Raw genomic sequence first — 20,753 nt, forward strand, 5'->3', positions numbered from 1 at the left:
TTAAATGAGTACCTGGTGTGCTGTGGATTACGTCAGCATTGGGGCGACAAAAGCGGCTTTGGGGCCGTCCATAAATGACGTCACGCGATTTTGGACGATTTTTGACCCCCCCTCGTCATTGTCACAAATGTCTGACCCCCCCCCAAAAAAAAAGATAAAACATGCTTCAAATCGCTTTAAACTATTGTCATTGTAGTGCGTATTTATTGTGCCGCTGCACTCTGATGTTGTAGGAGAAAACATTTATTAACAAGTCTATTTAATTAAGTGGAGCGTGTTGTCTATATTTATTTAAAGTTGCGCATTTTGATGTGACGTCACATTTCTCACCCCCCCCCCCTCGTCACGCATCGTCACAAATGTCTGACCCCCCCCCCCCCCAGGTGCGTGACGTCATTTATGGACGACCCCTTTGGCGTGGTGTTGGCCACACCACCTACTCGATACAAGACGTACACAAGCTGAAGAATCAGACTGGCGAACGAGAGGCACAATTGAAATAAATACATCGTGACATGGTTGGCATAGATGAGGTGAGAAGGAAAGGAGAGCACCCCATACCTCTGAAGAGTGGCATAACCTTTCCTATCATAGGGGCACAGCTGACAGTAATTCTAGAGGAATGGGATTATATTATTGCTGTCTCTGAGAATCGCACATTGTGTTTGATCGCTCTCATCGGATAGGGCGACCTGAAAAACTGACGGTGTACTTTCTCACTCTCGCTTGTGTACAATTACGGGTTACCAGAGCACAGAATGCAAGCTCACATTCACTCGGGTAAGATGGGCTGCAAGCACAGTGGCCAGATGTTAACTACCTCGCCTGGTATACAGGAGGTCGTTGGTTCGATCTCGACTGATGCCTGCTGCTGTATATTTGGATGTTCTCCCCTTGATCGTGTGGCTTTTTCTCCGAGTCCTCCGGTTTTTCCCTCCCAATTCAGAAGCATGTGTTTGGAGTATTTGGCTGCTAGAAATTTTCACACGATAAGCCACTTCGTTGAGCTATCATTTGTGGCCAGGTCGCTTCTAAAAAAAAGAGCTTTACAGCTCAGTGGGCCCTGGTAAAATAAAAAAGTTTTAATTTAGTATGAGAGGGCAACATTCTCGTCGGTAATGGCATAAGACAGGAGGCGGCAGTGTATACGTGGTGCATCTGCGTTCGAGGCTTAGCCAATTTTCACAGCCTCAGATCAATCCACTGCTGGATGATGCCTTTCCCCATATTATATGGGTTACTTGACCATACTGCACCACACTGGTCAATGCGGTTTGTTTGAAGGGGTCCAGATATCGCTTTCAATTCATGTTATAGTCATTCCCTGTAATCGAACTTACAGTGAGGGAAAAAAGTATTTGATCCCCTGCTGATTTTGTACGTTTGCCCACTGACAAAGAAATGATCAGTCTATAATTTTCATGGTAGGTTTATTTGAACAGTGAGAGACAGAATAACAACAACAAAAATCCAGAAAAACGCATGTCAAAAATTTCATAAATTGATTTGCATTTTAATGAGGGAAATAAGTATTTGACCCCTCTGCAAAACATGACTTAGTACTTGGTGGCAAAACCCAGGAGTGTCCCACTTTTGTAGAGGAAACCTTTACAGCAAAATCATCAAACACCCACCACCCCCACCCCACTACCGTTCCCAAAGTCCGCCGAGTGGAAGGTCATGGCAACGCAAGAAAGTCGACTGATCTTTCACGAGGCCAGGACTCCCCACGCCCATGTCTGAGGGTTCTAAGGTCAACTGTAGTTTAGATAAAAAAAAATATCTGAATGCAACTGCAACTCACAAAATAACAAAATTAACCCAGAATGCACCAAATCTCGTCAGATCTTTGAAGCTCAACCGGGGAAGAGCCTGGGTTGAGTGCTTAATTTGAAGACTGTCTGGGAAAAGCAGACGTTTTAGGCCTTGCGCTGCAAGTTGGCCAACAGATGTCGGTGTACGGTAACGCTTTTTATATTCTTGGTTCTTTCGGTAAAGTCACGTAGCAGGGAAACAATAAAATAATAAAAATATAAAACATCTATGCAGTTGTCGAGTGTTACCCCCCCCCCCCCACCACCTTTCGTATGCACAGGTAATCTCCGAGTTACTCCGGTTTCCTCTCACGAGCCAAACAAGCTACAAAGGAATTGGTCGAACATCTGAACGCTGGAACTTCATGAATACAAAATCTCAGAAACAGTCAGGATTTCCTGAGTAAATGAACGGGAAACAAATATTCTGACAGTACTATTTTATTATTATCACCCACGGATGCGCATGTGAACGCCGTTTTGTCAACAGCGCTGGATGCAGCAACAATACGTTCCTAACCTGAAGCCACGAAAAACCTCCCCTATGCATTAAGTGCCTGGCATGAGCAATTCACATTTTTCAGATTCCGTATTCAAAGATCGCACGTGTCCAAAACCAACGGCGCCACGTTCAAGTTGAAACCGGTTCCTTGCGAAGCCTCGGGAGGTACCGGTGGGGCGAGTGGGAGGACGTGTCTCACGGTGGGCCCCCCCCCACCCCAAACTCCCCCTTCTCTCTCCTCGCCGTCCGTCTTGATCTCCACCGCGGTTCTAGTTTCTGTACCGTGCCGCAACATCGGACCACAGCCTCTGCATGTCCTCCAGGCCCCTGGTCCAGAGCTCGCGTAGCTTCACCCAGCCGGTGCGTGCCGTTATCAGCAGGTAGTCGGCGTTCTGCGGGTATCGCAGGATCGTGTAGCGGGCCATGACCAGCGACTGGCAGAACCTGCGGGGAAAAGTAGACCATGTTGTTGTTGTCGCCGTTGCTGTCGTGACGGTTAATATCGTTTGTTATTCAAGAGGGTTTTTGCTGCCGACTTGTTGATCGGCTGGGATTTTAGCGTCCAGGAATCGCAGCCATAGTTGGATCAAGTCTCGTGGTCAGCAGCAGAAGTGCCAGCAGAAGGAAAGTCGCCGTCTTCATCTTCCTCGTCTCCAGCAGCAGCAGCAGCAGCGTGATCAGCAACATGATCGTAAACAACATTGCTATGAGTGTCTTTTCTATAATCATCATCACCATCAGCAGCATCCGTAGAAGTGCTGTTAGCAACATCATGGTAATCAGCATTATTATGTCTAAACTGTTACTGATCCCCCCCGTTCACCAATACACATTAACCAGCATGGTGAAGTATGGTCAACCACCGCGACGATCGACATGGCATTGGCAAGACCTTCATTCATCATTGGTCTGATGAAGAGCTTTAAATAAATAATAAAGCACGTGTGTTTTTTTTGCCGCACAATCGAGTTTATCGGATTCTCGCCAGACCTGGATTAATTCTCGTTACGCAACCGCCACAGGTTTTTGAAGCCAACGTTTCCCGATGCGGCCAACGGCGATCCGGGCAGACCCGACCCGACCTGCCCCGGCCCCCCTCCCCACCTCCGCTCTCACCTGCACGCCACCAGGAAGTAAACGGCCCTCCTCTCGTCCTCGGTGAGGGCCTGCACGCTCTCGTAGCCGGCCAGGACGTGACCCCCGGCTTCCATCGCCTCTCCGCTCTCCACCATCATGTACATGATGGCCATGGCCAGGTCGTACACGTGGTAGCCGAACATCATCGAGTTGAGGTCCACAATGCCGGAGACGCGGTGCCGCGGCGCTCCCTCCGCCGACTTGGGCCCCTGCTGCTGCTGCTGCTGCTCGCTTCCCGCGGCCACCTCCTGCACCAGGATGTTGTCGTCATTGAAGTCACCGTGGATTATGCCTGCGGCGAGGGGGAAACGTCGAATTTGATTTCGTCCGTTGTCTTTTATTGTTGACCGTCCTCCCCTCGTCGCCGTCGTCATCGTTCGTGCCCGTGCCGTTTTTATTCCGGCCGCACGATTGGTGTTGCGCAAGCCGCGTGTGCGAGTCTAAGAACGGCCCCCGCAGAGTCTCAGTGAATCACCGACTTCTTCTCCTGCCTTCAAAGGCACAGAATTACAATAACCCACCAGCGTCGTACAACCCTGCACGGGGGCAAGATATGGAGCGGTGTGTAGTGGTATGCACACCGCATCACGAGCCCTTGATTCCCGGCCATGGAGAACATCACTGATATCTGAACCAGTCCTGGGATCCTACCTACCTCCTCACCGACCAGCATGGTGAAGGAGGCAAAACAACCCCCATGACCCTACACAGCCTGGGAATGCCTTCGTCCAGATAGTGCATTGACAAAGGGCTGTACATTATTATTATGAGGATATGTGTAACAAAAACTGTTGAACACAATTTAGCATCCATTGAAAAATGATTTGGTAGAAATTACAATTATGATTTATATACAGTAGCGTCTGAATGTAATAACCCTGTCATTTGATTTCACCTGTGATCAGTGTCTGTGCGAGTGTCCCCCATTACATGCATGCCTTGTAATGCATCTGTGTATGCTGGGTAAAAGTAATCACGTAAAGCACATTGCAAAGAAAATGCTTGCCACAAATGAATCACAATACCTTGCTGATCTCGTCAAGCAGCATAAACCATCACGCGAATTCGGGTGATCCTCGCAGCGGCTTTTGGCTAACCATCGAACAAACAAAGACGGTCACCGCATCGCGCGCTTTCAGATGCACTTCTGCGGCCGTCTGAAAAGCTCTTCTTTCCGATATTAGGAAGGCACTGGAGCTATGCACTTTTAAACCTAGATTGAACACTAATTTATTTTTGAACTGATTTTTTGTGTTTAGTTTGTTGTCCTTCCCCCGCACCTCCGATTAGCACGGTTGGCTATGTACGGTGCGAAAGAAGTTCAACGTACACACGTACGCGGCACCCGTCGTGGCTTCAAGGCCTCGTCGGTGGCCTGAAGCGCCCCTCGCCCCCTGAGGCATGGAGCTACGTCCCGGGTGAAGCTGCGAGGCGAGCGTACATCTGGTAAACTTGTGCAGGTTGGGTTGGATCTCCTCGCGGAACTTGGCGATGACCTCCCTGACCAGACCCTGGTTGGGGTCGCCGTCCAGAGTGAAGAGGTAGGGCTCGAGCAGGTGGGTGTTTGACAGGTTCCAGATGAAATCGTCTCGTTGCAGGGAGTGCAGGAACGGGTGCTCAAACTATGCAGATGTTTAAAAACGAAGGCGGTAAGATGACAAAAAATGCAATACGAGATTAACATCGCATTGGCCAGTTGAGTACACATGTAAGTTAAAGGCAGCAAAACGTCAAGCTAGCAAAGGATAGTCTTCGTTTCAAAAAAGATGTTCTCCTTGACTTATTATTTTCTCTTTGTTTTTTTTTTCCGGTAAAGTCACGTAGGTAAAACTATAAAATAAAAGAATAAATGAAAAAACAACTACATTTTTAAAAATTCTATCATTTTATAGTTTTACCTACGTGACTTTACCGAAAAAACCAAAGAGTATGAATCCTTGCCCAAGTCCTGCGTGCGGCTGGCAAATGTTTGATTGGTATTTGTGAGTAACAGGACACTTGAATGGATCTGAGAAGTAGTTTTGTGAGATCACCTTCTGCGGGCCATTCTATAACCAGAGGTGATGCACAGAATGAGATGTTTTTTTCCATCTCATGACATGGCACCAATTAGCACAACTCATACAGCCCTTATCAAGGCACTGCCGTATTCAGTGTTGGTCATGTAGGGTGTTTGACCATACTTCGCCAAACTGGTCAGTGTAGGTTGGTGAAGGATAGAGGACAAGGGGGGGTGGGCAGGACTGGTTCAGATATCACTTGCCACGAATGTTAGGCGTGGCCGGAAATAAAACTCAGGTGGCCGGGTTCGTAGCGCAGTGTGCGCACAACTGCGCCACCGCTCCACCCCGACGCTTGGAATAAAATTTGGGGGGGGGGGAAACAAAAATACGTTGCTTGAAAACCAGCCATTCGATCACTTGGAAGGACTCTCACATTGCTAATTATGAACAGCTGCGTACGTTCTGAGCGAGTGGGCTCGTTACGTCACATTACACTTGCTTACCGAGAGAAAAGGCTCGCCGAGACTCAAGACTTTTTTTTTAAGATTGTCGCAGTAAGGGGTTGGGGAAACTATCGCTCCGCATTTCCCAATGAAGTAATTTGCGAGTTATTTCTTTTTTGCCTCTTTACTTTGGCGAATATTCTCATATTCTTGTTTCTTTCGGTAAAGTCACGTAGAAGGGAAACAATAAAATAATAAAAATATAAAACAATAGAATTTTCACGACGTTTCGACTGCAACACAAGCAATCATCATCAGGTGTGAAAACCACAACAAGAATTTTTTTTTTAATTTCCTTGTTGTGGTTTTCACACCTCATGACGATTGCTTGTGTTGCAGTCGAAACGTCGTGAGAATGTTATTGTTTTATATTTTTTATTATTTTATTGTTTCCCTTCTACGTGGTGACTTTACCGAAAGCAACAAGAATATGAATCCCTGCAGTCTCACGTCACCTGTCAAGAGGCGCTCGTGCGCTCGTACCTGCTGCAGGGCTTGGTGGATGCTCGCTGCCAGCTTGCCCACCTGGTAGTACAGGCTGCCATCTGCCAGCACCCTGGACAGCGGCACGCCGGGCAGGTACGTGAGCAGCCGCACGTTGAACTCCTTCTCTCCTTCGCCGCAGTCTGAGAATTCACAGCAGGAGTCGCCACCGAGGTCAAGAGGTCACCACGGTTAGTGAAATCTCACCGTCGCTTCCTTTTGCTGGAACATAAAAAGCTGTTTGGAAGCTGATATCGGAACCTCCAAGGTCTGGCCAAAGTGTCAACTCACCACTTTGCGCCCTGTGTTTACTACCCACGTGCTATACTACACAGGGTCTCTGATGAATTGCTCAACTGATAGCCAAGGCTACTATTCTTTTTTTAGGAAATTAAGCGACAATTTGCTGCTCAGCATTAAATGGTTAATAACAATAATGAACGTGCTAAGTCCCATATATAACGCACATAAAATTCGTGTAGTCTTTAAAACGCCAATCTCTCAAGCAACTTGAATCGAGTATTTCTGTTCCCCCCCCCCAACAATAGTAAATTGGAGTGATTTTTTCCTCATGACTTTCTTTCACGATACTATTAACGCAGAAATTAATAACAAGAACGCATTCCGAAATTCGCATTCCTATATGGCCTTGTTGTCTAAACCGCTGTAGCTAAATAAAGCATTTGAGACGAATAATACCTCACCACACCCATGCGTAAGGCATCCGCCAAAGTTGCAACGTGGCACGCAACCCTAACGCCTTAGCGCACGCTGGCCGGAACCGGGGGCAATTCGCCCAGGTTCGGGCCAGAATGGATACGTCAGCACCACGAGTCTAGCTGAATTCCCTGGGTTCAGCTTGAGCAAATTACTTAGGAGCAGGGTGAATGGGGGCCCCATCTGCATCAGGAGGCGACTTTTATCGCTCGTTCCATCACGTAAATATAAGGGTCAGCGGCATTCCGTGATCTTCGCATTCCAAACACGGCGTTGGGCGGCGATGTCAGCTCACGCGATGAACCCCGAGCCTGGGTTTAAAGGAGCGCTGCTAGCCCAGGCATTATAATCAGAATATGTACTTTTACTGGAGGAATCCGATGAGCTATGAAGCACTTTGCTTTACAAATGTTTAGCAGCCCAGTGTTGTCCCAACTACAGCCCGTGGGCCAAGCCCGAACCACCAAAATTAATTCATTCTGGTCTACAGGACAACTATCCCGCCACGCCTTACAAGAACTAATTAAGTACATGTCTCAGTCAGCAATACTCACTTGAAATTACACACGACAACCGTCGCCCCCGCGCCCTCCCCCCAACTGAAAAGTTTGACAAGACCCTCCCGATACTCAGTGAGGCTCTGCTGTGAAAACAAGTGTAACGATGATAATTACAATAATAATATTAATAGAAGTGATGCGATGCAGGAGGCCGGAGTGGGTGTGGGGGAGAGATAAGCTCTGTATCGACATGTTTGCATTTCTCTAAATCTCTCCTCTTGCGGATAGATCTTTCTCCTATCTCTTCCATATAAATATCATATTTCTGATTAAATCTCTCTCTGAATGAGTTAAATGATGACATCACCCTGCTGCTCTATTTAAGACCGGGAGCAAGTGAGGGCTTAACCATTCTGGCGAATTGCCCGATGGTGCTGGATGTAATTACCAGCGAAACGTCGTATTCAAATATTGTAAATGTTGTGGATTCACTCTTCATCACACCGGTGGGCTAAAGTAGTGAACTCTTTTATGTGTTGTCAACGTGACACATTTTTTACTGTTTGGCTGTGTCGGGTGGTGGAGGGTTATGACACATTTATAAATAACGTGATCTCACCCAAAAACCTTTATCATGAATAAATCTCTCTCATATCTCTACAATATATCACTTGTGACATATCTTTCCCGTCTATGCTTGTTCATGTAATACATGGTTTTGGTTTGACGTGTTCCCCTTGTCAGCAAATCCGGAACTCGATGCAAAGAGTTTGACGTTTGCTTCTCAGGGTCTCGTGGGAAGATAAGCAGAAACAAAAATTACGATTTAGGTTTCGTAAGTATGTTGAAATTCTTTCGCACCATACGTACGTAGCCAACCGTGCTCATCGGAGGTGTGGGGAGGTGGAACACACTGTGCAGTTGGCGAATGGCGGCGTCGGTGAACTGTACAAACATTATATCTACCAACCTGCAGGTCAGTAGATGAGAAAACAGCAAGTGTGCTTCTGATCTCTCACCACAGATGTTATCGTCTCGTCCGTGTGGCTTTGCTGTGAGCAGTCATTCCAGTTTCATCCCACACACCAAACATTGTTTTTTTTTATATATATATGAAGAATTTACAAAATATCACAATGTGGACCTTGGGCCAGTACCAACAAGCAGTGCGTTACATCCACCAACCTCACAAAAACTAAAAAGTACGATCCTTTTACATCACTTATCGTCAGTGGAGTGAGACCCAGTATTATACCACCGCCTCATGCTCGGATATTGATCGTTGTCTTTGCAAGTATAAACCAATGCTGTGTTCGTATGATTACTATCAGCCTATGACTAAATCACCTGGAATGTGCCCTATCATAAGATCTGAAAGCTAAGCAGGTTGAGCCTGGATTAGGGCTTCTATGGGTTACAATCGTGCATTAAACAGGCATCACAGGCTGCTGCGTGGTGCTATGTTGTGGGGGCCAGAGTTCAGTTGCAGCAAAATCAATTGTACTGCACTGTACATCTATTAAACTTGATTTGTCACTTTCGTGACTGCAGGAATGACTCTTTGGTTTTTTCGGTAAATTCACGTAGAAATAAGAAATAATAATAATAAAATTACATAATAGCATACGACGTTTCGATTGCAACGCAAGCAATCATCATCAGGCATAGAAGAGCTAAATTTAAGAGAGAGGAAACACAGAACCGCAGATATATATACAGACACCTAAGTAGAAGGGAGTTCATACAGAGACACAAAGAGAGACACAACGTACGGAGCACAGAGAGATAGGGTCTCTGTGCCGAGGCCTTAGCATGTAGGGGGAGACAAAGGGAGATGGAGACGCACATCAAGTAGAACAAGATTTAGTATTACGTACATCTCTTCTCCAATGTCTCTGCTCCCGGGACCCACGCGGGCGCAGCTCACCGATGTTCTCGAGCGACATGATCTTCCCGCTGACGTTGTCCACCACCTCCTGCATGGGGAAGCCCCTCTCCCGCAGGAAACTCATCATGGCCATCTGCACCTCGAGCAGCTGCGGCCGCTGGCTGTCCCGCGTGTTGGTGACCTTGAGCACGAACTGGCGACCGTCGCGCGCCAGCACACGGTAGTTCTGGTCGACGTAGCTCGCCAGCGGGCTCACCCCCGCCACGCTCACCCCGTAGAGGCGCTCCACCAGCTCCGCCGCGCGGGACTCGTTGAGGCACGGCTTCTCGTGCTCGCGGCCATCGTCCTGCAGCGCGGCTTGCATCGTCTTCAACGGACAAAACGAGGGCAATCAAAAAGCTTTTGGGTTTTGCAAGTGCACGTTGGCGTCCGCTCCATTCGTGCAGCGCAAGGCGCCTCCGATGAGCACGGTTGGCTACGTACGGTGCGAAACAAGCTCAGCGTACACACGAGGCTACACCCTGGAGGCGCTACGCTTCACGGACAGCCCACAGTAGTTGTCGCATTTACAGAATTGTGCCGACACACGTGGCATACTACTGATTTAAATTACATCTCCGAGATCTTTAGCATCCGACTGTGAAGCAGACAGTCCGCAATATTTACAGTTCATACACCCACAGCGTTAACCGGGGTGGTCGTGGGGCTCGTACCACAAACATCTGCAACGCGCTACCGCTCGGCCATGAAGTCAATCGATCGATCAGCGATCAATAAACAAGTCTCTTTGCTCGCATCACATTTAATAGCAACACATTTCACCGAACAGAAAAGCACCACTTAAACATGTCAGATATAAGATTCGTAATAACAGAGAATTATCCTTGTGTATTTCAGTGGAAATACAGCCAGTGCCTGATAAAGTAGCATTACTGTAACTGGAATTATAACAAGAACCGTGGGTTTATGCAGCATTGGGGAGCTGCAGCTATGGCCCACCGAGTAAACACCTTGTCCCGTAAGCACGAAATCACGTGTTCAAATTCCACTGGATGTGTAATTGTGTGAATAATAATCAGGGCTTAATCTGTCACTGAATATTTTCCGGGTCGCTGGTGCGGAGTGGAGTGGGCAGCACAGCCCCGGTAGCCACGGCGATAGCGAAAGGTACACACTGGACGTGGTGTGCCGGGTGTCAGCAGATTTTTCAGAGTCGCTGACACAGAGCAGCCCTGGCCGAAATTATCTCCATACATATGTAAAAGGCAAAGTTGTGATTATGTGTGTCTATTCAAAATGTTTAGCGTACTTCCCGACATGCAACAAACTTGAAATTTGCCATGTGGGTACTTTCCAGACTGTACACCACGCAAAAAATATTAAAATACACTTTTGTGTTTTTTTCTGGGGGGAGGAGGGGGGGAGCTCAATAATGCATTTTTTTTGCACGGCAAGTGAGCTGTGACGTCAAATCTGTCACGTGACCCACGCATGTGGAAGCTTAACGCATTGTAGTGTAGTGGTTAGCGCACTGCGCTACGAACCCGGCAACCCGAGTTCAATTCCCGCTCACGGCCACCACCGGTGACGATTATTTCAACCGCTCCTGGGCCTCCCCTAGATCGACTCAGCCTCAAACGAGTAATTGCTGTGGTGTGTGAACATCGCCACTGGGGACACAAAGGCGGCCGGGCGTGGTGCTGTCACCCACCCCTTCGTCTGTATATATAAAAGCAAAATTTGTGAATATGTGTGTCTGTTCGAAATGTTTAGCATACTTCCCGACATGCAACAAACTTGAAATTTGCCATGTGGGTAGCTTCCAGACTGTAAACAATGCAAAAAGTATAAAATATACTCTTTGGTTCTATTGGGTAAAGTCACGTAGGTGAAAATAAAATAACAAAAAATCACGACGTTTCGGCCACAACACAAGCGGCCTTCATCAGGTGAAGGGACGAGACTGTCTGGAGGACAGCGCTGGAGTGTGAGAAGCCACGCTCAGATCACGACCTTTAAGCTGTGTGAGAAGAAAAACACAAAGCGCCTTGACAAAGGAATTAGCATATAATTTAGCATTGAAATGGCTCATTGAAATAGCTAAGTTAAAGTATACACATCCGCAGAGGTACCCCTTGACAAAGGAATTAGCATAGAATTTAGCATTGAAATGGCTCATTGAAATAGCTAAGTTAAAGTATACACATCCACAGAGGCACCCCTTGACAAAGGAATTAGCATATAATTTAGCATTGAAATGGCTCATTGAAATAGCTAAGTTAAAGTATACACATCCGCAGAGGTACCCTTTGACAAAGGAATTAGCATAGAATACAATTTTATAAAACAATAAAATTGTATTGTTTTATAAAACTACAATTGTATTGTTTTATATTTTATTATTTTACTAGCGGTAAGTACCCGGCGTTGCCCGGGCGAAAAAGATAGACTCACACATCAACTTACACACAGACATCGACCCACACACGTAGAAACACATCGACTTACACGCGCACACACATACACATATAGACTCACACAGACAGACATCGACTTACACACACACACATATGAACTTACACACACATAGACATCCACTTTAGATACACCCACATGGAGTTACACACATACAGCGACTCACACACACATCGATTCACACACAGACAAAGGTGAACTCACACACATATTGACGTAAAAACACGTCATTACACACACACACATATCGAGTAAGACACACACACGGACGTATATATACACACACATGGACCCACGCACACACATTGACTTACACACACACACATAGACTCGCACACACATAAATAGACTGACACACACATTGCCCCACACACATATGGACTCTACTTTAGATACACACACATGGAGTTACACACACATATCAACTCACACACATGGACTTACACACACACACATGTATGGACTTACACACACACATGTGGACTAACATAGAGACATGGACTGACACACATACACATGGACGTACACACACACATCGACTGACACACATAGACACACAAACGCACATTGACTTACACACTGACATGGAGCCATGCACACACATTGACTAACACACACACAAACACATCGACTAACACACACACAGCGACTGACACGCACACATGGACTGACACGCACCCTTGGACTGACACACACACAAACACATCGACCTACACATACACACAGCGACTGATACACACACATGGACTGACACGCAACCTTGGACTGACACACACACACAAACACATCGACCTACACACACACACAGCGACTGATGCACACACATGGACTGACACGCACCCTTGGACTGACACACACACACACATCGACCTACACACACACACATCGACTGATACACACACATGGACTGACACGCACCCTTGGACTGACACACACACACACACATCGACCTACACACACACACATCGGGGGTTGTCCGTTAGAAAAAGACAGACACACGCATGGTCCTACACGCACACACGTATGGACTCAAACACACACATCAAATCACAAACAAAGATCCCCCATATAGCCTTAACAGACTGTAGGGGCAAGTGCTGTTAGCGAGCACCTATGAAGGCCGGAACGGTACACCAGGGGGTGAGTGGCCAGCACCACGCCCGACCGCCTTTGTCTCCCTAGTGCCGATGTTTACACACCGCACCAGGTACTCATTTAGAGGCTGAGTCGACCTAGGGGAGGCCCGGGACCGGTTCAGATAATCGTCACTGGTGTTGGCTGGGAGCGGGAATCGAACCCAGGTCGCCAGGTTCATAGCGCAGTGCGCTAACCGCTACACTATCGCTCCCCACATCAAATCACACACACACATCGACGTGCACAGCAATCCCCGATGATGGCACAGCTATGAGCATCGCAGTACTACGTATCAGCAAATAGTGTGACGTGAGCAATCGAAATAGTAGAAATGCATAGAAGAAATCAGCTGAAATAAGTGTACATGAATGAGCATCAGTATGCACAGGTAAGTTGAGAAGCAGGCTACAGTCTAGATTATAGAGTGGCAGTACGTCGACTCAATGACATAAGCATAGCTACAGTCGACATAAAAAGCTGGCAATATGGGCAGCAGCTGAAAAAGCAGGATACAGTCGACATGAAAGGCTGGCAGTACACTGAGTGAGGTAAAGAAGCAGGCAACAGATTATAGACTGGCATACACTCATAATGGGCAAAAGCTAAATTAGCAGTGTGTATAATAGCGGCGGTGCACTGGCGTGAATTAATCAGCAGGCAACAAGCCACATCACAGACTGGCAGTGCACGGTCTCAGCGTCATAAAAACACAGCTCAAAAAGGAAACATGTAGCAACCTAAGAATTTAAAAAGTATTTTTCTGCACACAAAGAAAGTGATTGTAATATCTGCCACCTTCTTTGTTTCATAATAGTAAACAATGAACCCGAGTTATTATCTGCACACAAACATTATTATTATTGTAATATCAGACAACTTATTTGTTTGGGAATAGTAAACAATGAACCCGAGTTATTATCTGCGCACGAACATTATCATTGTAATATTTGGCAACTTATTTGTTTGATAATAGTGTAGGGAGGGGCGTGTATGGGCTATGTGTAGCGACGGTCTGTGTACAACTTACCTGTAAGGGCTGACATAGTCCAGTAGGGGCAGTCGCAATATCCCTTGCCCCGTAGCAGGAGGGGGCTGTTGGGTGTCCTGGGATCCGCCGGGGTCCCTCCTGGGGGGAGGCGGCTGCCGGGTGTTCTGTTAAACACGTGAAATAAAATGTCCGGTGTGAGCTCCACTGAACGCACAACACTTGGCGCGGTCCACCGCCCCCTTCCCCCCCCCAAGCAATTGGCGTGAGTTGGTACGGTCAATGTCGCGCAGTAAATAAATTCATATAGCGAAATCCCACGAAATCGCTGTGACTAATTTAAAGGTGACGGACATGAAAAAGGAAGAGCCTATTCCCACCGTGGGGCTTAGGGCGTGCTGGCTGGCACATTTTTTTCGATGTCAACCCCACGGTTCGAGAGGCAAATCCCTCGCAAGCGCACGCGCGCGGAGACGTTTATAGATAAGATATTTACATACAAAAATTATGCCTTTTATTTCATAATACGAACGCCCGCTGGCAGAAGGTCAAGGGACAGACCCAGGTGCCACGGGTCGACTGACTGAGATGACTGGCTGATGCACCACCTGTGCCCCCTCCTGTGCCAACCTGCTGTGCTTTAGCCACCCGGCGTTCCGCTCGTTGTTGTGAGCGTCGCTCCTCCGCCCTCCGTTGTTGTTGGAGGGTGACTGCCTCCAACTGCCCAGTAGCAGCGTCCTTCACGAGCCTCCTCCACAGAGGCCGATCTTGACACCGCTGGTACCAGTCATCGGCAAGTCCACTCAGCTCCACGTCCTCCTGTACCACATCACTCCATCTCTTCTCTAGCCCGTGCCGCGCACAGACAAAGATACCCCGTATAGCCTTAACAGACTGTAGGGGCAAGTGCTGTTAGCGAGCGCCTTTAAAGGCCAGCACGGCACACGAGGGGGTGGGTGGCCAGCACCATGCCCGGCCGCCTTTGTCTCCCTAGCGGCGATGTTTACACATCGCTCCAGGTACTCATTTGAGGCTGAGTCGACCTACACACACACAGACACATATCCTTGTGCGTGGTCTCACCTGGTCGTCGTCCTCACGGTCAGTGAGCAGCGTGAGGAGTGAGCGCAGCGTCCCAGCCGCCCTCACCACCCCCACCGCCCACTTCTCGGGTTACTCGCAACCACCACCAACACCACCAGTACCACCACCAACACCACGGCCACCACCCCCACCAACGCCACCACCACCACCACCGCCACCACCGCAACCACCACCACCAACACCACCACCACCAACACCACCCCCACCAACACCACCACCACCAACACCACGGCCACCACCCCCACCAACGCCACCACCACCACCGCCACCACCGCAACCACCACCACCAACACCACCACCACCAACACCACCCCCACCACCAACAAACAACAACAACAACCGCCATTCGCCACTAAGTGGCGGTGACGTCACCACGACGCTTGTGCCAGGCTATGTGCACCCTGAGGCCACGTGAAGTGTCGAACGCCCGCTGGCAGGAGGTCACGGGGCAGACCCAGGTGCCACGGGTCGACTGACTGAGATGACTGGCTGATGCACCACCTGTGCCCCCTACTGTGCCAACCTGCTGTGCTTTAGCCACCCGGCGCTCCGCTCGCTGTTGTGAGCGTCGCTCCTCCGCCCTCCGTTGTTGTTGGAGGGCGACTGCCTCCAACTGCCCAGTAGCATCCTTCACGAGCCTCCTCCACAGAGGCCGATCTTGACACCGCTGGTACCAGTCATCGGCAAGTCCACTCAGCTCCACGTCCTCCTGTACCACATCACTCCATCTCTTCTCTAGCCCGTGCCGCGCCCGCTTAGCCCCCTCAATCCGGCCAAACAACAACACCACCACCACCAACACCACCGCCACCACCACCACCACCGCCACCACCACCAACACCACCCCCACCACCACCAACACTACGGCCACCACCCCCACCAACGCCACCACCACCAACACCACCACTACCCCCACCACCACCAACCACCACCACCAACACCACCACCTCCACCACCACCGACAACACCACCACCACCAACACCACCACCACCCCCACCAACACCACCAACACCACCCCCACCACCACCAACACCACAGCCAGCGGCTGTGGTCTGAGAGCGCCCAGGAAGCCGAGCCACCAGCGGCACAGCGGGGAGCCAAGCGGCAGTGCGGCAGCAGCAGGAGCAGCAGCAGGGACAGCAGCAGCAGGGACAGCAGCAGCAGGGACAGCAGGGACAGCAGCAGCAGGGACAGCAGGGGCAGTAGGGACAGCAGCAGGGACAGCAGCAGGGACAGCAGCAGCAGGGACAGCAGCAGGGACAGCAGAGGCAGCAACAGCAGCAGGGGCAGCAGCAGCAGCAGGGACAGCAGCAGGGGCAGCAGGGACAGCAGCAGGGGCAGCATCAGGGACAGGGCGCGGAGCGTGAGACAGGAAGGCCGTGTTGGCCATGGTGGTGACAAAGTCCCTCGTCCTGGGGGGGAGGGAGGGGGAGTGGGGGAGTGGTGAGTGTACTAGTGGTGAGTAGTGGTGAGTGTACTAGTGGTGAGTGGTGAGTGTACTAGTGGTGAGTGTACTAGTGGTGAGTGTACTAGTGGTGAGTAGTGGTGAGTAGTGGTGAGTGGTGAGCAGTGGTGAGTGTACCAGTGGTGAGTGTACTAGTGGTGACTGGTGGTGAGTGGTGAGTAGTGGTGAGTGTACTAGTGGTGAGTGGTGAGTAGTGGTGAGTGTACTAGTGGTGAGTAGTGGTGAGTGTACTAGTGGTGAGTGGTGAGTGTACTAGTGGTGAGTAGTGGTGAGTGTACTAGTGGTGAGTAGTGGTGAGTGTACTAGGGGTGAGTAGTGGTGAGTGGTGAGTAGTGGTGAGTGTACTAGTGGTGAGTGTACTAGTGGTGAGTAGTGGTGAGTGTACTAGTGGTGAGTGTACTAGTGGTGAGTGGTGAGTGTACTAGTGGTGAGTAGTGGTGAGTGTACTAGTGGTGAGTGTACTAGTGGTGAGTGGTGAGTAGTGGTGAGTAGTGGTGAGTGTACTAGTGGTGAGTAGTGGTGAGTGTTGAGTGTAAACTCACCAGGCAATGCTGAACCCCCCGGACCCGGATCCAACTCCACACGACGAACCGGTTCCAAACACAAGTCGACAAGGAATTGATTCAGACCCTAAGTCGATTCCTCATGCAATTCAATGAGCAATCGATTTCTAACACAACTCTACAATCCGATTCCCCGTGCAAGTCAATGGGAGTCGATTCTTAATGCGATTAAAAAGGAGTCGACTCCTCACGAAACAATGTTGAGAATTTGTACGGTGGAGTCACGGAGGAAAAATAAAATAAAACAAAAGAAAACAATTAAATCACGACGTTTAGGAGGCAACACAAGTCTCCTTCTTCAGGTGGTGTCAAGTGGACAGCTCAGTGACACAGAATTAGTAAAGTTGGACTACATGTTTATTTCTCGAAAGCATTTTGGCTGTAGACCAGTGTAACAAGTCAAAAATTTAACTGGAGGCTTTATTTCTTCCAGCACAAGACGCATGATATGGTAGCTGCAGTAAGCCACCCACCGCCGACACACACACACCCACGTGTATTTGTGGATGCACTAAGTCCGACACACACACCTGTACTTGTGGATGCACTAAGTCCGACACACACACCTGTACTTGTGAATGCACTAAGTCCGACACACACACACACACCTGTACTTGTGGATGCACTAAGTCCGACACACACACACCTGTACTTGTGGATGCACTAAGCCGACACACACACACCTGTACTTGTGGATGCAATATGCCAACACACACACACCCACCTGTACTTGTGGATGCACTAAGTCCGACACACACACACACACCTGTACTTGTGGATGCGTTAAGTCCGACACACACACACCGACCCGTCTGTACTGGTGGATGAACTAAGTCCGACACACACACACACCGACCCACCTGTACTTGTGGATGCACTAAGTCCGACACACACACACCTGTACTTGTGGATGCACTAAGTCCGACACACACACACCTGTACTTGTGGATGGACTAAGTCCGACACACACACCTGTACTTGTGGATGCACTAAGTCCGACACACACACACACACACCGACCCACTGTACTGGTGGATGCACTAAGTCCGACACACACACCGACCCACTGTACTGGTGGATGCACTAAGTCCGACACACACACACACCTGTACTTGTGGGTGCACTAAGTCCGACACACACACACACCTGTACTTGTGGATGCACTAAGTCCGACACACACACACACCTGTACTTGTGGATGCACTAAGTCCGACACACACACACACCGATCCACCTGTACTTGTGGATACACTAAGTCTGACACACACACACACACCTGTACTTGTGGATGCACTAAGTCCGACACACACACCTGTACTTGTGGATGCACTAAGTCCGACACACTCACACACCGACCCACCTGTACTTGTGGATGCACTAAGTCCGACACACATCCACCTGTACTTGTGGATGCGTTAAGTCCGACACACACACACACACACCGACCCACCTGTACTGGTGGATGTCCTCGAAGGACTTGGAGTTGTTGATGGCGAAGACGCAGAGGAAGCGCTGGCGGTCGGAGACTGAAATGGTGGCGGCTGAGGAGCTTGTTCACTAGCTCGCTCCTTGTTTAAAAAATGTTGCTTTGAAGGTCTCGCTCTCAAAATAACGCTCCCAAATAATCAACAGATATTGGTAGTGTGCTGCTATCGACCGCCTAGTGGGAAGGATGTTGAAGCTGCGTCTGCACTGAGAGAGCTTTTTGGGCGCCTCCCTAAAGGTGAAATAGTTTTAGTGGGTGATCTAAATTGGAATTGGCTAAACCCGCCGGCCGTGGCCACACATTTTGCAGATGAATTTAATCTGTTTCAATTAATAAATGTCCCCACAAGACCCAACCTAAAATATTCGGGACAGTCAACTCTGCTTGACGTCCTATTGACATATGCCCCTCACAATTTCACACTGACTGGTGTTCTGGGTAATAACCTTAGTGATCACTCCTTCATTTTTGGAGTGAGATCATCAGCCAGACCCAAAGCCCCCCTAAATTGGTTGAGAAGCACTCTATGAGACACTTCAGCACTCAGGCATTTGCTAATGATGTGCTTCACTCGGATATTGACAAGGTCTGTGATATCCCCAACCTGATTACGGCTTGGGAGACTTTCAGGTACACGTTTCTCCAAATTCTTAACAAACATGCTCCGTTGGTTAGATTTAAAACTAAATGCAACCGCCCACCATGGTTTGATCATTTGATTACAAAGCTAATGAAAACTAGGGACAAGGCTTGGGCATGTGCTGAGAAAAGTAATTTGGTCAATGACTGGCTAGAATACAGGATTTTAAGGAATAGATACGTCAAAAAAATACGGCATGCAAAAAATGCCTACTTTTCCTCCACTCTCCTGGAATCACATGGAAATGCCAGGATTTTCTTGAAAACAAATATATCGAAAAGGCATCCAAAACAGACAATCTGCCCGTTGAGCTTAACCGAAATGGGGAATATTTTTCAGATCCCAAAAAAATAGTTGACAATTTTAACCTTCATTTTTCTGAAGCTGGTAATCTTTTTTTATAATGTATTGGGAGTCACCTCTGCTCATGCAAATTCCTACACCCCTGTCCAAACATTAAACGAATTTAGTTTCCAGACAATCCACGAAAGTAATGTTCTGAAACAACTGTCTTACCTCAAAGGGTCTTCCTCTTCCGGAGCAGATAGTATTCCCGTCTTTGCTCTACTAACTGTTGGTCACCTAATATACAAACATATAGCCCATATTTTCAACCTGTCCATCAAAGAAGCATCAGTTCCTCTAGAATGGAAACATTCCTATGTCCGTCCACTTCACAAAGGGGGCCCTAAAGATGATCCAAATAACTACTGACCTATCTCAATTTTGTCCCCGTTGATGAAAATTTTTGAAAAATTATTGACCTACCAAATTAGCAGTTTCCTGTCCACCAACTATCTACTACATCTGCAACAATCTGGGTTCGGAAAAAAATACAGCACCACATCTGCTGCATTAGACTCTCTGAATCACATTTACAGTAGCCTTGATAATAAGCAGTACTGTACCTGTCTTTTTCTAGACCTGTCCAAAGCTTTTGATACAGTAGACCACAACACCCTGCTTAGTAAATTAAGTTGCCTCGGTTTTTCCGAAAACACAGTAAAATGGTTACAAAATTACCTCTTTTCTCGCACCCAAACTGTATTCACAGATGGTTGGAGGTCAAACAGTGTTAAGATAACAAAAGGGGTTCCACAGGGTTCCATCCTCGGCCCCCTTTTCTTCTCTCTTTATGTCAATGACTTGGGCACTGACCTGGATCATTCCAGGGTAAATCTTTTTGCAGATGACACAATAGTGATTACTGCTGGCCGCTCTCCGGATGACGTGATTGCTAAGCTACAGGGTGATTTCAACAAACTACAACATCAGCTAGTTGCTCTTAAACTAGTCCTGAATACCTACAAAACCAAGGTGCTATGCTTCTCACCAGGACTGAAGCAGGAA

The 20,753-nt window shown here is 48.4% G+C and overlaps 1 protein-coding gene across 3 annotated transcripts; it reads right to left on the minus strand.

Annotated features, from left to right (window-relative positions):
* Window positions 1–1,413: 1,413 nt before the first annotated feature.
* On the minus strand, window positions 1,414–15,340 carry LOC142909534 (hydroxylysine kinase-like). 3 transcript variants are annotated; one of them, XM_076059747.1, is made up of 8 exons: window positions 15,228–15,340; window positions 14,775–14,921; window positions 14,187–14,311; window positions 9,587–9,914; window positions 6,443–6,585; window positions 4,895–5,075; window positions 3,433–3,745; window positions 1,414–2,760 (listed from the first exon to the last, which is right to left on the minus strand). In XM_076059747.1, exons 4-8 carry the CDS (start codon window positions 9,909–9,911, stop codon window positions 2,586–2,588), a joined length of 1,137 nt encoding a protein of 378 aa, XP_075915862.1. In that variant the 5' UTR covers window positions 9,912–9,914; window positions 14,187–14,311; window positions 14,775–14,921; window positions 15,228–15,340; the 3' UTR covers window positions 1,414–2,585. The 3 variants fall into 3 exon arrangements, with proteins under 3 accessions (XP_075915862.1, XP_075915864.1, XP_075915863.1); XM_076059749.1 differs by having other exon boundaries at window positions 6,485–6,585; window positions 14,775–15,340; XM_076059748.1 differs by having other exon boundaries at window positions 4,895–5,041; window positions 14,775–15,340.
* Between the last annotated feature and the right edge of the window lie 5,413 nt (window positions 15,341–20,753).

The sequence above is a fragment of the Petromyzon marinus genome, unplaced genomic scaffold (genome assembly GCF_048934315.1).
Source record: "Petromyzon marinus isolate PM22_M1 ecotype Great Lakes invasive population unplaced genomic scaffold, UKy_Petmar_22M1.pri1.0 PM_G_Scaffold_124, whole genome shotgun sequence".
Taxonomy (NCBI): domain Eukaryota; kingdom Metazoa; phylum Chordata; class Hyperoartia; order Petromyzontiformes; family Petromyzontidae; genus Petromyzon; species Petromyzon marinus.